The 16,621-nt window shown below is 37.8% G+C and overlaps 1 protein-coding gene across 1 annotated transcript; it reads left to right on the top strand.

Moving 5' to 3' along the window:
• Nucleotides 1-4,360: 4,360 nt before the first annotated feature.
• gata2b (GATA binding protein 2b) lies at nucleotides 4,361-9,563 on the top strand (the record flags this gene model as incomplete). Its single annotated transcript, XM_079460666.1, has 5 exons — nucleotides 4,361-4,616; nucleotides 5,555-6,070; nucleotides 6,648-6,790; nucleotides 8,359-8,484; nucleotides 8,612-9,563. The coding sequence occupies 5 exons, from the start codon at nucleotides 4,361-4,363 to the stop codon at nucleotides 8,813-8,815; spliced, it is 1,245 nt and encodes a 414-aa protein (XP_079316792.1). The 3' UTR covers nucleotides 8,816-9,563.
• Between the last annotated feature and the right edge of the window lie 7,058 nt (nucleotides 9,564-16,621).

Here is a 16,621-nt window from a genome sequence, read left to right on the forward strand (position 1 = left end):
CATGTGCATTTGTCCACAAGAACACTTTCAACATTTTAATGCTGTTTCTGTTCCAGGAGCAGATCTTGCTCAAGTATAATGAATAAAACATAGACAAAGCTAAGATGCATTTTATATTGAATTACCTTCCACAAAACACTATATATTACATACAGCATGTCTGTATTTTGCCATTATGTATTTTACTAGTCCTGACAATGACAAAACTGGACCCAAGTACCAGTATGGTTCTTCGGTGGACAACATCCCTAAATTCATTTGGATTTATACCTCAATAATGGCCAGAAGATGGCAGCTTTGGGTTAAAAATGACAGAAAAATTTTCATCAGTAGGTCTATTTGATCACAACTTCACAGATTCAATAGATGTTTAGGTTATGAACAAACTTGTAGTGTCAAATAAATGTCCCGACAACCAGACAACATGTTTACTTTGGCTTTTGTTACACATTAATTTTAGTTTTGTATGTAATCAAACAGTGATGTAAAATGGTTCTGATAAAAGGCCTTGCCTTATGGTCTTGAAAACTGTCACTTATAAGTAAGTAAACAATAAATTAAATGACATAATAAAGTGAAATTACTCAATAAAACAAAGTCACAGTACTTTTAATTGCATAAAAACCAACGAGATATATCACCTTGTGTTTATTGTGAACTTCACGTTAGTTTGTATTTAAAGGGACTGTTCATCTTAAAATTTTAAATATTTCATAATTTACTCACTTTCATGTAATTCAAAACCTGTATGACTTTCTTTCTTCAGCAGAACACTAAAGAAAATATTTGGAAGAATGTTGGTAGCCAAACAAAACTGGCACACATTGACTTCTACTGTATGGACACAAAACCACTGAGACGTTTCTTAAAATATCGTTTCACTGAAGAAAGACTTACTGTACATACAGGTTTTGAAAAAACATTAGGGTGAATAAATGATGGCTGTTTTTTATTTTTGGGTGAACTTTCCTTAATATCTACCACAATGCTTGGAACTCTGAATAGAACTAAAGGCCGGTGTAGAAGAACTTTGGTTTGAACAAAATTCACAAATCAAGTGATATTAGTTGTACTTCGTATACAGTGATCTGCTATTTCTATGGACATTAGTTTGTAGGGCAAATATAGGGCAAACCAACTAAACAATGTGGAGTTGAGCAGGTGTCCATCAATTGGACACATGATCTTCAATGTATGCACAGTAACTGCTGTCTGAATCGTTCATTCAAAGATAAAGTTGATACCCAGACTCAATTTTGAGGAATCATCTCTGCTAAATGTAACATTGGTCTAGAAATTGATTGCCTGAGGTGCATCAGTGTTGACACTTAGTGGTTGAATGTAATGAACGTAAAAAAAGTGAATGTCCGTTACAGCACCTGTCCATGTGCCTGAGGAGGGATTGCATGTGTATGACACACACATTGCGGTGCACCAGCGCTCCGTTTCACACCGGAATTCAGGCAGCAGGCCTGTATCCTGATGTGGTGAAAATCAGGCCTGCAAGGCATTCTGGGTATGGGAGGGGTAGAGGGTTATTCACACACATTCACTCGCACTCATTTGCAATTACACAAACAGATGCACACATAAATGTACACATATACACTCAAACACGCTATAGTTATTCATACCTTCCACATGTCGGCTGTCGGTCTGGACGAGGGAGTTAAGATGTCATTCAGGTGTCATTAACTCCTTTATTGCTATCAAAACATGATGTACACTGTAAAACAAATCTGTAGAAATTACAGTATTACTGGCAGCAGTTTGCCAGTAATTTACTGTAGATTTACATTTATGTAATTTACTGGCAACCGTTTGTTCAAAGATAAATTACAATTAAACATTAACAAGTCTTTATCCTTACAGAAACAAACTATAAAATACAAACTAAAAATTCCCATTCTTGGAACCAAAATGAGAAAAATAACAGAAAAATATTTATTTGGATTTCTGGTTCCCAGAATGCTTTGCTGGATGCTTCTGGTTTCATAAAAATGATCCGCATGAATCAGGTTCATGTTAGCAAAAATCTATAATAATAAATATTTCCTGATATAAACGGTACAAGTTTCCAGGTAGGTTAGAAACAAGTAAATTACATGCATTGTTTCAAAGCAACTGTGTAGAAAAACTTTCAGTACAAGAACATTTTACAAAAAAGCAGTTATCTGTAAACATCCAGTAAGCTAATTAAAGTCGAAAAGAAAGGAAAAATTCACTGATGTGCTAGTTTTAGGGCTAAATCCATCTCAGTGCCCTACCTATAAAAATTTGTAATGCTTACAAGTAGTGTGTGTGGATGTTTAATATTCCTTTTTGATCGTTAGTCTGAGAAAAAAGATGATTGACAGGTTGTTAGTGCAGTATACTGTTAATACTCCTTCCTGGGGCTTTTTGCGGAGGAAATGAACGGCAATTAAAGGACCATGGGCTGCATTGTTTAACTTCTGTCAAGACCCTCACAAAGAGAAAGAGAGTGAGTGTGAGTGTTCTAGATTAAAATGTTTGTAATAAACAGACTATAAGCCATGTGGTTTTTATCATTAGAACCGAACAGAAAACTTGACCAGCCACGTTTTTTTAAATAAAAGAATGATTTTTAATGGAAATCCCAAACTTTGGAAGTGCAAGAAACAATATTAGGTAAAGGCCGAACACTGTATCAGATACTAAAATTTTGATTAAACATTCAGACAACTGCTATCTTTTTATTTTAGTCAGATCTGATCTACACAGTAAAACCTCTAATCGTGCTCTTCTAATGTTGCATTTTTGGTCAACCTCCTATGGGTTAGTTGTTAAATGTTTCCCACTGACCACTTTGGATAAAAGCATTATCCAGTCCAACAATTTTATAGATGAACTAAATAACAATTTGAGTGCTTGGATGATATTTCTAATTTAATACAGCCATTTACTATGTGTTTTGAATGTGAAATTCCCTTTCGGTTGGTGGACTGATGTATATCTGACTCTGAGCAACTCCTTGTGATGAAATAAGTGATGGTATAGAGTTTCAACCAAAAACTGTCAATTAAACTTGGAGTAAAATACACGTAACCTTTCATTTACAACTTCTTAAGACATAGTTCTAAAACACAGCTAGTTGAAAGAGACAAGCACTGCTGTTCTCATTTTTGAATTCGCTGGCTACAAAAGATCTCAGCAAGGAATGTCATCTCTCTTTCTCACCCTCTCTTATTCAATCTGCCAGTCTACCTTTCACTCTCTCCCTCTCTCATCAAAGTGATGGAAAGATCTTACGAGAGTGAGGGTAGGTGGTCAGTGGTTTCGTGTTGTCACTGACCGCGCACGAGAAGTGTCTGCCGAGACAGACAATACGCGCGCGCCGGCCAGAAACTTATTCCCTGAATAATTCAAGCTGGGATAAGTCGCTGGAGGGCGATGCTTTGCTTACTTATCGCCCTTGCCTTATTAACCTCTTTATCATATAACGCAAAAAGAGGGACATTAACCCTTTGTTTTGGAATTATTTAAAAATCCTCCACAGTGTCTAGCTATATTTTCTTGTAAACATGCATACTGATATTTGCCAGGACTTCACATAGGCTTAGCAAAGTATCAGGATGCGTACATGAGACATATAGATTTACTGTAAACAGGGCAGACCTATAACAAATGAATAGATGCTTGATGTAAATTATGGTTTCAGGTGTCGAGCTGGAAAAAGAACGAACTCTAATTGGCTAGAAAATCCCTCGTGCTGGCGGGAGGGGTCCGCCTTTGGCCTCTGCCTCTTATAGAGTCATGCATATTAGAAGTGACTAGTCGCTAGTGTGACTGTCCCGTGGCGATCATTCCCGACACTTACAGGCACTGCTAAAAAACGAGTCACAAGATCTTTTTAAGGAGACGCGCGCCATGAAATGACAAGATAAAGGGTCAGTTTGGGCAACTTTTTTCACCCTTTTTTCCATCAATTTACAGGATATGGTCGCATACATGAAGTTGTCTGTTTTAAAATCTGTATCAGCACAAATACATGAGATACACAGCTTGGTATTTGCACGCGCGAGATCATTATCTTTCCGAGCATAGCTCGTGCGCTTCTTGCAGGTGTGGAGTGGCGCCATCAGTGACACCGGTCACGCAACAAACACGCGTTTTCTTGGGTTCTTTTTTAATGTGATAAAATTGATGTCGCTCTCAGAATGTACTAAAATGTGTATAGCAAATTTAACAGCAGGTGAAGAGAATAAGTGCAGGAAAATAATTTAGGAAAAAACTTTTGGAAAAGCTTCCACACCGGATAATCTTGGAATAACTCGAAAGGTTATTTAAACCGTTTAAACGCACAGGACTATACATCCTAAACAACAGGGACTACATACAGATGGAGCTCCCGTCGGAACCCTGGTGGATGATGCACGGTCACCATTCAGCCTTAATGGGAACCGCAGATTCAGTGACTCCACACGTCGGTTTAGGACATCATGGTTCTGGATATATGGAGTCAAGTGCTGCTTTAGTACCACCAGATGAGATGGATGTATTTCTCGATCATTTGGACTCTCAAGGAAACCACTATTATCACACGCACGGAGCTCACTCTCACACTCGTGGACGAATGTCCTACAGCCAGACACATGGTGAGTAGGCCTGGGATATTCTATTTGTGGGATTTTCATTAGAGTTTTAGCAGGTGTCAGTAGGTTTTACTTAAATTTAGCAATGTTACATATTGAATTGAATGCTCTCCATTGCATTTAATTTCTATTTGTGTCAGAATCATTTGCAAAAAAATCATATTCATATATTGTAAGAATATATGTTATTTAATATAATTATACAATAAATTAATATTTCATATATTTGGTTTACATTTGATAGTATTATATATATATACGAGTCCGACTCTCTAACCATTAGGCCACTGCCCTGTAATATATATATATATATATATATATATATATATATATATATATTGACACGTGACCAGAAGGTTGCCGGTTCGAAACTCAGGGCCGGCGGGTAACGACTGAGGTGCCCTTGAGCAAGGCACCTACATGCACCCCGGACGCCACTGCGATAGCTGCCCACTGGTCCGGGTGTCACTTTCACTTTACTATGATAATGTAAACTTAAAAACATTGATGGCTAAAGCAAATTGATACAACAACAGTAAAATATTTTCGTTATTACTGCATACATTTGACGTGAAGGACTTGCATGCAGGTTTGGATTTTATTTACATTTTGCATAGTTGTTGCATTTACGCACATTGTTATCTTGAGGTGAATGTGAAATATATCCCAGTTTTCCATCAAACACTAAACGTTAACTTCGTTTTAGACAATATAGGCCTATTATAAAAATAAGAAAATAAACAATTTAAATAACTAATCTGATCAAACAAAAATAACATTTCGAAATTTGGCTGGTGTTCAAATTTTTGGTTAATTTGTGTTCTTGGGCATTTCGCGTAATAGCGCAGACAGAAACAGTAGATTCGGAAATACTGTAGACTACAACAATATTGCAACGGGTAGCAATGAAAATTAACACTAACTTTGGTTTTTTTTGAAAGCTCGGCTTACTGGTGGGTCAATGTGTCGACCCCACATTATCCATACCCAAGGTCTTCCGATACCGGAGAACAGCAAATCGGACCAACACAGCACATGGGCCGCCGGGCACCAGGGAAAAGCGGTTCTTCATTCAACAGGCGTTGAAAACAGTCTATACCCGGGTAGTAGCACGTCTGCTCCAGGTTCGATGCCATGCCTGTCAATGACGCAACGCTGCAGCCCACAAATGTACTGCCTGCCCCCCACTCCACCCAAAGACGCTTCCCCTGACCATGCGTGCGCTGCTGCTATAAGAGACACTGGAAAGTACCACTTCCATTTCGTTGACGGAATGAAGTGCTCAAGCCCGATACGCGGCAATCTGGGGCAGACAACGACACATATTCCCTCATACTCCGATTATGCTTTATCTGGAGCGCACGAGTACCCCGGCAGTGTGTTTTATTCCAGAAGTCTGCACGGGTCCTGTCCGAGCAACACGCCAAGATGCAAAAGCAAAAGCCGCGCTTTCTCAGGTAACCTCAAAGTTCATAGTTCACAACAACAGAGAAACCCACACCGTCAGATGCTAAGTGTCTAGCTCTAACATCTGCTGTCGGTAAACAATTGGGGGCACACTCACAGTTAACAGTGCGATTACATTAAGTAGCCTACTGAGTAATAATATTGAAAATGTAATTTTATGGAGCAGCTGATAAATAACCAATATTAACTATTGCAACATAATTAGAAACACTAATATGAACACTAATGTAAAATATTACATTATTGCATAACCTCATTATGCTAGTAAAAAGTGTAAACCTTTTGGTACCCGTTTTTGGAACTGACTCGATTGCTATGAGGAAACGCCTCGAGCTCACCTCAATTCGTAATTATGTTTCTGATGTCTCTGAAGCAGTTCTGCATATGTGTTGCATAATCTTGACATGCTGTCAACTGCACTTCAACCTTTTAAATTCTTTAGAAAACAGATTACGGTGTCATAATGTTCCTGTGCACCACCGCATTACCACATTCATTCCCCCTCAGCATGAATAAGTTGTTGAAGTTTGTATTTCTTCTTCTCATTTTTTGCATGTGTGCCGGAAGGGCGTGAGTGCGTAAACTGTGGAGCTACGTCAACTCCTCTGTGGCGAAGGGATGGGACTGGTCATTACCTGTGCAATGCATGTGGACTTTACCACAAGATGAATGGACAGAACCGACCACTTATCAGACCCAAGCGCCGAATGGTAAGTAGGCCTACACATTTCACCTGTACACACACTTTTCCAGAGAGCAATCTGATAAAGGTATGTTCTTCTTTGTTAAAAGCGGATGGTCCAAATGTCAATTAAGAACACGGCTTATTAAACTAGACACCATTAACCATTTTAATATTAAACAAGAATGCACTGGAAGAAAAGAATGAAGAGATGTGAGAAAGAGAGACTGGGTGTGTGTAATGGACCATTGTAGTTTTCATGGCCCTGTTATCTGGCCTAAGCAGCAGGTAATGAATCAGAATTCATTAGCAAAAATATTAAGTTTAAACCTTAGCAGAAATCGGATAGGGCCTAGGCCTACCTATTTTATTCTTCGTATAGGCCAACACGTGGCAGATCATTAAATTTGGTTATTTCATTATGTATATTTTTGTGTCAACTATTTTTATTATTATTCTTATTAAAAAACATCTACGACCATGTGTAAGAACAAATGTGTTACGTTGATTGCATTCTGATTGGTAGATATCAATTTGTCATTTAATACATTTAATAGGTCTACTCTAGTAAAACATCTGCGATATTCTGGCACTAAACATAATTATTTTTATTTTATAAATAACAAATAATAACTATTATAACAATTATTCATTAATAAGCCATTAAAGCTCGTGCAAGAGAAAAAGAAAACAAACAGCCTAAAATATGAACCCCAACCCCTTGTTTCTTCGTCTTAATTTATTAAATTTTTACACAAAACGTCACTTGTATAGACGTTTTTAAGGGCTTTAGTATGAAACCTAACATTTTAAACATTTACAGAATTAAAAAATAAGGAAAACGCATAATAAATCAACCTGACCTTACTCCATACTTTGCGCATTAGCTGTAAATTTTAGGCTGACTATAGCTACGGGTCTCAGGTACACGTCGTATATTTGGAGAGCGCGTGCAGAGACAGGTCGGTCAATTTGTTTCCGTGGCAGGATGTCTGCCCGGTACCGATAGCTTCGCGAATCCCAACAACGCTTCCGTTCGCGGTTGGTTTCTTTGTTTTGCTTTGGTATGTGGAGAGTCTATTTCACATTAGGCTACTGAACACTGGACAGACATTAACAGGAAACGCAGTGAATTTTTGTCTTGCGTGAATGCGAAACTGTCCTCATTTCTCCCTGTTTGAAACCAGAAATCATTTAAACCAGAAAGCTACATTTTCTTTAAAAAGTTCATGCTATTGCTATTGCGGTCTTTTACCGCGGCTTCCTCCTTCCTTTATCATGTTTTAATATTTGTCTTAATGTCTATAGGCTAATACATCGAAACATTTTAAACAGTCTATTAAATATCTCTTATTTTTTATATTTTAATAGTTTTTTTCACTTACTATACAATTACCCTTTTTATTAACATTTTAACATTATATTTCATTTAATATTTATATTCAATATTGCACTCAAACAAACAAACTCTTTTTTATATGTACCACAATTCTGCACTGCAGGATTCATTATTTGAATGTTTTTCTTCCTTATGTTAACAAATCACAGCAGACAGTGATTTGATTTGAACTATATTTTGTGGACTTTATAATTTAGTCAGCCTCCAGGAGAGCAGGCACCTGTTGTGCAAACTGCCAGACTGGCACAACCACACTTTGGAGACGTAATGCCAAAGGGGAACCTGTGTGTAATGCCTGCGGTCTATACTACAAACTACACAATGTGAGTCAATGTTTATTATCTATTTATCTATTTAATCTCACCTTGGCACTTTGCACTTGTGCAGTGTTGTTTGTAACGACTCTACAAATGCTGTATTTTCTCTCATATTTCCTCTATGTGCATTCAGGTGAACCGTCCCCTAACTATGAAGAAAGATGGGATTCAGACCCGCAATAGGAAAATGTCTAGCAGACCTAAGAAAAGGAAAGGGGACCTTCAACAATTTGACAATTGTGTGCAAAATAAACCATTAAGCCACATGGTCAACATGCCCCACCCCTTTAATATGACCCTGCCTATAGAATTACATCATGCATTTAGTCACACTTAGTCCCTGCCATAGGCTAAGAGAAAGATCCAACATCATACTTAATGAAGATATATTCAAATTATAATAAACCACTGCTTTCTTGTGCTTGGATTTCGCATTGTCCCCAGTTGCAACACATCTCCTGTAGAAAACGTAATAAGAGGGAAAGTTGTGACTGACTGAAAGACATGGTATGTTTTGATAAAAAAAATCAGTTTCGAGGTCATTCAAAACTTGATATTCAAATTCTATATTCATTGAAGAAAAACAAAAAATTAGCACTTTATTATGTCAATTACTGAAATGTATTCTAAGACAACATATTTGACTAGTACATCAAATGTAATAAATTAGCAAGTTATCGATTAATAGTAAATATAATCAAACTAAAAATCACCTGTATAACAACTTTTTTTCCTGGCTGAAAACTCCAACACCTCACTACTGAGGGTGCACTGTATCTTTGTAACTGTGAAGACAAAACGGAGGAGAGTATTTTTGCCTACGGCTTCAACTCCTGCGTTTTAAAGATCATAATATAAAAACAAAGTTTGCAAGACTTTCAATATACCACTTGTAATTATATAATGATTGCTTTAATTTATTTATTTCTTTGTTCTTACTTTCAAGTGTTATATGATATTATCAACTTGCATAACAACTGGTAAACTATTCCTGTTCTCACTAAACTGTGCACACAACACACTTTTACTGTGTACTTACTGTGTAACGCTCTGTTTAATAAAGAATTTAAATATGTTAATATTGTATGACATGTTGCCTTATTTAAAAAAGGTAACTATTAATGAGAGGTGATTATACAACCAAGATCTAAAAACAATCACCCACGCGGGGCTCTATTCAAGGTTGCACGACTCACAGTCAAAGACCTTATCATCGTGCTGACTGGACCAAAGCAGCGAACGAAGAGCAGGAGTCTAGAGAGACTAGAGGAAACCCAGAGATGAGATAAAAATACAAGAGCAGAGAAAGTCTTTAGGGTTTGGGTTAAAGGTCGTTATAAGAGCAACCTTTCACAGTTTTGCATACCTTAAATAGTTGTGCATGGTACTAACAATGGCAACATACCCAGGGACACATTAATTGAAATACATATTTGTATTTTTCTCCATAATGTGTAAATGTTGTGTGTATACTAGCATATTTTTCTTTTAAGTAGACTAACACCATTTACCAAACATGAGAAAACAACAATAATATTTTTTCTAATTGTGTGTGCTTCTAAAAATACAGAAGTCTATGATAAGCCAGAACAAACTCCAAAGTCACTCAAAAATCCCTTAAAGTTCTACCAAAAATGAAAGTTTTGTCATCATTTACTTGCTGGCTATTAAAACCTGTATGAATTTCTTTCTTCTGCAGAACACAAAATATTAAGGATATTGGTAACCAAACATTGGTGGTACCCATTCACTTCTATTGTATAGACACATAACCAAGTTTTGTTAAGTCAACGGGTTCGGTAACCAACATTCTTCAAAATATCTTCATTTGTACTGCAGAAGAAAGATAGTAATGCAGGTTTGAAATGACAAGAGAGTGAGTAAATGTTGACAGAATTTTTATTTTTGGGAGAACTATGTAGTGAAGATACAAACACACAAAATCTACATAAATTATTTATTTTTTACTTTTTGCTTTTGCCTCTTTTATGAAAATGAACCACGGTTTTATTACAAATAAACTAAAGGGAAACATGGCTCCGCATAAACCATGTCAACCTCTAATTAACCACGGCCTTGCTACGATCGTTGTAGTTTAACCATGGTGTTTGTAAAACTGTGGAAAAGCTAATTAATCCACCAAAACCCAAGGTTACTACACCTTTACTATTAAAAAAAACCCTGTTCATTTTCTTAATTAATTTAGAGGCTAAAATAACCATATAGGCATACTATGTTTTGTAGATCTGACTTAACTGATGTATTTACAAAACATTTTTTTTTTAATTTGGGACACAACAGAACTATTTTATCCAACACAGGCCGGGCACCATTCAACTCCTTTTACTCTTTCTTCCTAATCTTTCTGTTTAGCGGGTAAATTCATTCATCCTCTGTCTTCTAACAATCCCTTATTTGACAAACACCAACTGTGAGCGCTCAGTTCCTCTCTCCAGGGACAGTTTGTGCAGAGGTGGAGGTGTGTGTGTCAGTGTACAGTCTACAGTATGTGTTTTACTGCCATACTCATGGAAAAGGGTAACAGATCTGTTTGCTTCTCTCTCTCTCCCTACCCTCTCTTTTATTTTCCATTTTGGTTTTGTCCTGAGGGAAACCCAAGAGGCAGGAAAGTAGGCCGGCGAGGATATCTGGCTATAGCGGTAAATGCACAGATACTCACTTAGAGTGATGGTTCACACAAAAATGAACATTTTCCCTCTTGTCATTCCAAACCTCAATTACTTTCTTTCTTCGGCAAAACACAAAAGAAGATAGTTTGAAGAATGTTGGTAACCGAATATCGGCGGTACCCATTCACTTGTAGACAAACAAATGCAAGCGAATGGGTGCCATCGCTATTCGGTTAACAACATTCTTTAAAATATCTTTATTTGTGTTCTGCAGAAGAAAGTCACAGAAGTTTAGACAAGAAGGTGAGTAAATGATGACATTTTGGGTGAACTATTCCTTTAAACTAACTAAAGTATTATAACTCTACAAAGTAGTATATGAATGACAAATTACAAAGCCCTAAATATTATTTAACTGAGGAATGCGACAACACCGAGAGCAAAAAATATAAGACATTCAAAACCACTAAATTCATGTTAACATCAAACTTTGAGAGCTTGCATATAGTTGACACAGTCAAGGTTAGTTTTGAAGCAAAAATGACAAAAAAGAGACCTGGCAGAGAACAGGCCGGATATAGATTTAAGATAAGGCTGGCTGACTGTCAAATATTTGTAAACTGTGGAGAGAGAGAGAGAGAGAGAGAGAGAGAGAGAGTGAGAGAACGAAATAAATAAATAAATATGATGGTATTTAAAAAATCTATTTCACACACACTTCTTTGCAGTACACCAACTCAGCGGCTCCTTCAGTAATCTGCTATTGTTTTTTAATTTTTGTGATTGAAAAAGCTCAGAGGCTCATGGGTAGAATAGCAGTCATTACAGTAACCCGAGAGCTGTATTGAGTGACAGCTGGGCAATTACAACATCAACTGTAATTAGTATACATATTGAAACCCAAATGCCTTTTAACCTTATACACACATTCTCTTCTTAAAAACGGCTCTGTTCTAACTAAATGACATTTGATTTAGGGCGGTATATGTTCAGAATCCAATGTATGTGTGTAAGGTGAAACAGGCTGCAAGAGAGAGAAAGAGAGAGAGAGAGAAATGTGGAGTTGGTATCTGATTTTTGCTCTATTGTCCATTTTACTATTACGAATGCTCACTGCCAGTCATAAACATTTAGAAAAGTAAACTAGACAATATGAACAGAGCGTACAGAATAGACAATTCTTGAATATACATTATCCCCCTTTACAAGTCCCACACTTACAATTAGGTAATTGTTTGTTTAGAGACTGTTTCTAATTTAATAGCTGTAATCTAATAGCTGCCTGTTTATCGCTTAAAGATAAGATGGAGAGCCTGCTAATATGGTTAGTTTCTTTAGTAAAGGATGTGGGAGGCTTTTACCGCATCATCTAATTGGTCTGTTGAATCTGACAGGGGATGTGTGTGACCTAAACGGAAACAGAATGACCTCTGTAATTCCCTTTTTTGCTCCACTGATATATATTGAAGTGCTTGTCACTCATGTCAGCGAACTGATCACTAAATGTAAATTGACAGGTTGATTCACTCTCAAACAATTGAATGAAAACTTGAGAGCAAGAGCTACAATCTTTAACACTTATCAACCCATTTGGAAATAAAAAACGTTAAAACGATCACACAATTTCTCTCAACGAAAAACAACACTGAATTCTGATTGGATGAGGAGTTTTGGAAGATGAAAAATTTTACTTCCTAGAGTTCGGAAATGTCAGGGGAGGTGAGGTAGAACCCAGACAAAGGCAGACGAAGGGTTAACAGAAAAACTTGAATAAATGCAAAACAAAAAACCCACAATGGGAAAAACACGATCACTAAAACAATACAAACAAAAACTTCCCACAAGGAGGACAAAACAAACAATGTTCACGGATCAAATAATACATCCAGAACATGACAGGGGAAGGGTAATAAGGAACAGAGTCATCCACAGGAACAAGGGTATCCACAAGACACGAGCGAAAAGACGAGGAAGGTAAACAATGGACCGACACGGGACAAAGGGAACTGGAACTAGGTATCGGGAAATGATAACAAGGAAAGATTGAACAGGGACAGTGACAAGAATCAAAAACGAATTGAAACTAGCAGGAAGATCATGGGAGGTGAGGGGAATGAAACACTAATGGGACGCTAACCAGGAAACAAGGGGCGGGCCAAAAGACGTGACACCAGTGAGAGAGCATGCCATGACAAAACCAAAACAATGCCATGCCATTTTTCCCCCCAAAAAACACATGGGTCTGACATTATCATGACCCAGACATTCTCCAAGGGAGCACACTAACAGGAAAAGACCAACATGTACCACAACCAGGAAAAGAGGAAGAATGGGTTGGAAAACAGAATAAATATTAATGAGCGGGGGAGGGGGAATGGGCAGGGGAAACTTGGGGAGACAAAACTTGGGCGGGACAGGGGGAACTTAGGAGGTACAGGTGCCTGCTTCCTAAAGCGGGGCGGAGGGGAGGGGCAGGAAGATCTATGTGTGGTATGGGGGCCTTTCTTGGAGGGGTGAGGACTGGCAGGACAGGAAGGGAAAGACATGGCTGGGGAAGCTGGGGTAATACCGACTGGGCTGCAGGCTGGGCAAGGCTGGGCGTCGTCGGGACAAGGTTGAGCCACCTGCGGGACAGGCTGAGTCACCAGCGGGAAGGCTGGCTGAGTCACCGGCGGGAAGGCCGGCTGAGTAGCCTGCTGGAAGGCCGGCTGAGTCGCTGGCTGGAGTGCCGACTGAGCAAGACTAGGTGTTGGACAAGCGTTCCCTGGCGGCTGGGCAGCACTCTCTGGCAGCTGGGCAGCGTTCCCTGGTTCTGGGCAGCGAACTGGCTCACTTGTTTAAGGATTATTAGAAACTATACATTATTAATCCTTAAACATCACTGCTTTTTGATATTGCTGACATGGCTGTTAACAAAGCAATATGCTGTGTAACTGATGTACCTATCACTGTGACACCAGACTCGACATGACATGACAACCTACTTTTTCTTAATGGGTTTGTCGCATCCAGTGTTTAAATTATAATGGGTTCTAATGCGTGTCTTTTGTCGTGTTGCGTCACGGCAGTCACGTCCGGTGTAGACACGGAGAACACCAGTTACCCATTAAATCACCTTTAAAATCAAAATTCTATTAGACTTTACGATTGTTGTATCGTACTTTTATCAATGTTTTACTGTCCAATACATGAGCAAATTCTCCTACACAAGACAAGCCAGAAAAAATACATGTGTAATATAAGCCACATCGCAAAGCTGCTGTGAAGAAGCCTGACCTGAAAGAAATGTGAGGAACAGGGAAACAAGAGAAAAGAAGGTGTGGGCTAAAGGTTGTATGGACATAAAGACCCGTACAAAGCAATTTTATAGAATAGGTAACAAAGTACAAAGGAGCGACAGCGATAAAATGCATTGGAAGAAAGGATGGAAAGGGGGTAATGGATCTGAACAAAACACCTTTTGAATGAATGTGTTACATGACTGTGGTTTTTGTGTTGGAAGTGTACCTCTATGCTATAACTGACGGTGTTACTTTATGACTCTGTGAAGAGACTTTACCTCACAGGGAAACATGATATATGAGCCTACAATATCTCAGCCTGAAATCACTTCCATTTCAGACTTTAATAAGATCTAAATAAAATATTTCAAATTGGGAGACACTTTTATCCAAAGTGACTTGAAGCTATAAAGCATACGCATTTCCCTGAGGATCTAACCCACAACCTTGGAGTCGATATTGCCACGATCTACAGAAAAGCTGTTAAAAGTATATTACAATTTCTACAAAAGTGAACCTGAGACTTCTGACAAACAATCAGCATTACTAACATAAAGTATGAAACTGCAATTAGCTATATTATGTTGTTTTTGTTTGTATAATTCACTGAAGTTTTCCCATTAAATCAAGAGAAAGGACACAAGTAGACCTGACTAAAAGCTCTTTTTGATTAAATTAGTAGAGATTCTTTAACAGTAACCTATTGATTTATAGATGGATTGATGACTGCTCAATCACACATTGTGATTGATTGATTTATTGATATCCCAGAAAAAATTTTTTTGTTTAGCTGAAGTGTCAGGGCATGCCATTAGCAGCGCAACACTGTAAAAAATCCAACTTCCAAAATGTTCATCTTACAAAGATAAATAAGTAACTTGAACATTGCATTTTTAGTTAAAGGAGTCAATTGATTGTTTTGCATTTACTAAACAAAATTAGTCTAAACATGTTTCTAACAAAGATTATTTTGTTGACTGGACTTAGATTATCAAGTTTTTGGACAAAAGGTATCAGAATGTATATGATGTTTTTTATTTTTATCTTGGTTGAGGTTTGTGTGTTCAATGTTGAAATGTTAGTGCATGACACCATAGCAAACCGGTACAAATGCACACAACATAAACTGTTTATACAGTTAATTGATCAAAGTTTGGTCTGTTTGAGGCAGAAAACACGTACAACTGTTGTAAAAAGACAAATAAATGTGTTTATTCTTAAATGACCAAGAACATTGACCAACAATGCGTTAAAACAACCCAGTATTGATTATTTTACATTTACATTTACGCATTTGGCAGACTTACATGGCATTATCCTATACATTTGTTTCTTATTACATTCCCCTGGGATCAAACCCACTTTGATAAATGTTAGCTCATTGTCCTAAATCAAAATAGTCCACTTACATGTCTTCAAGGTATATGGTTCCAAATTCATGGTTCAAGGCCCTCCTTCAAATACATGTATGGGATTACTATAAGCACTTTATCATCCACCCCATGCTCAACAAGCAGCACAATCTGTGTTACCATTCCCATCTATAACAAACAGTGTAAAATATGTTACAAACCAGTTTTATACATAGGGTTAGAGATTTCTTCCCTAAACCTCAGGACTCACATTAGTCAGTGATTCTTGCCATAGCAAATGATTACTTGACTCTGGGGGTACTACTGCCCTCTACATACAGTACATGAAATTGGTATTGCAGTATCTAGATTTACACTAAAGTTTGGCAAATACGTTAAGGGAGCGAGAGAGTCAAAGAACGACTGCTCTTTAAGGTAACAATTCAGAGTTCAAAGAAAGTCAATTTCAACTCTCAAAAACCAAACTCACACACACACACGAATGCCAACAGGCCGTGCAGATGAAGCGGATAACATTAACGTTTGGGGAAATTCAAACACTGAGCGTGACTTCACCCCCTATTTGGTCTCTATCTCAAGATCAGTGCAGGTCCAGGGGTCAGGAAACTAGACAATCTGCAGTTTCTAACTCCTGGGAAATCATGTTTTTTTTATTTCCTTTTCCCCTTCTGTTCTTTTTTCTCTTCCTCTACTCTTTCAATTCGTTTATGAATTTTAAGCAGGCACTCTAAAAGACCTCTCTGATGAAGGACCCTGATTAGAGAGGTTAACAGACTCAAGCTGTCATATCAAAGGCTAGTACACAGGCACATACACACAAAATAAAAAACTGAGATTACTATCGGAGTCACTGCAGGGA

This window comes from Barbatula barbatula (genome assembly GCF_947034865.1).
Source record: "Barbatula barbatula genome assembly, chromosome: 7".
In the NCBI taxonomy this organism is placed as follows: Eukaryota; Metazoa; Chordata; class Actinopteri; order Cypriniformes; family Nemacheilidae; genus Barbatula; species Barbatula barbatula.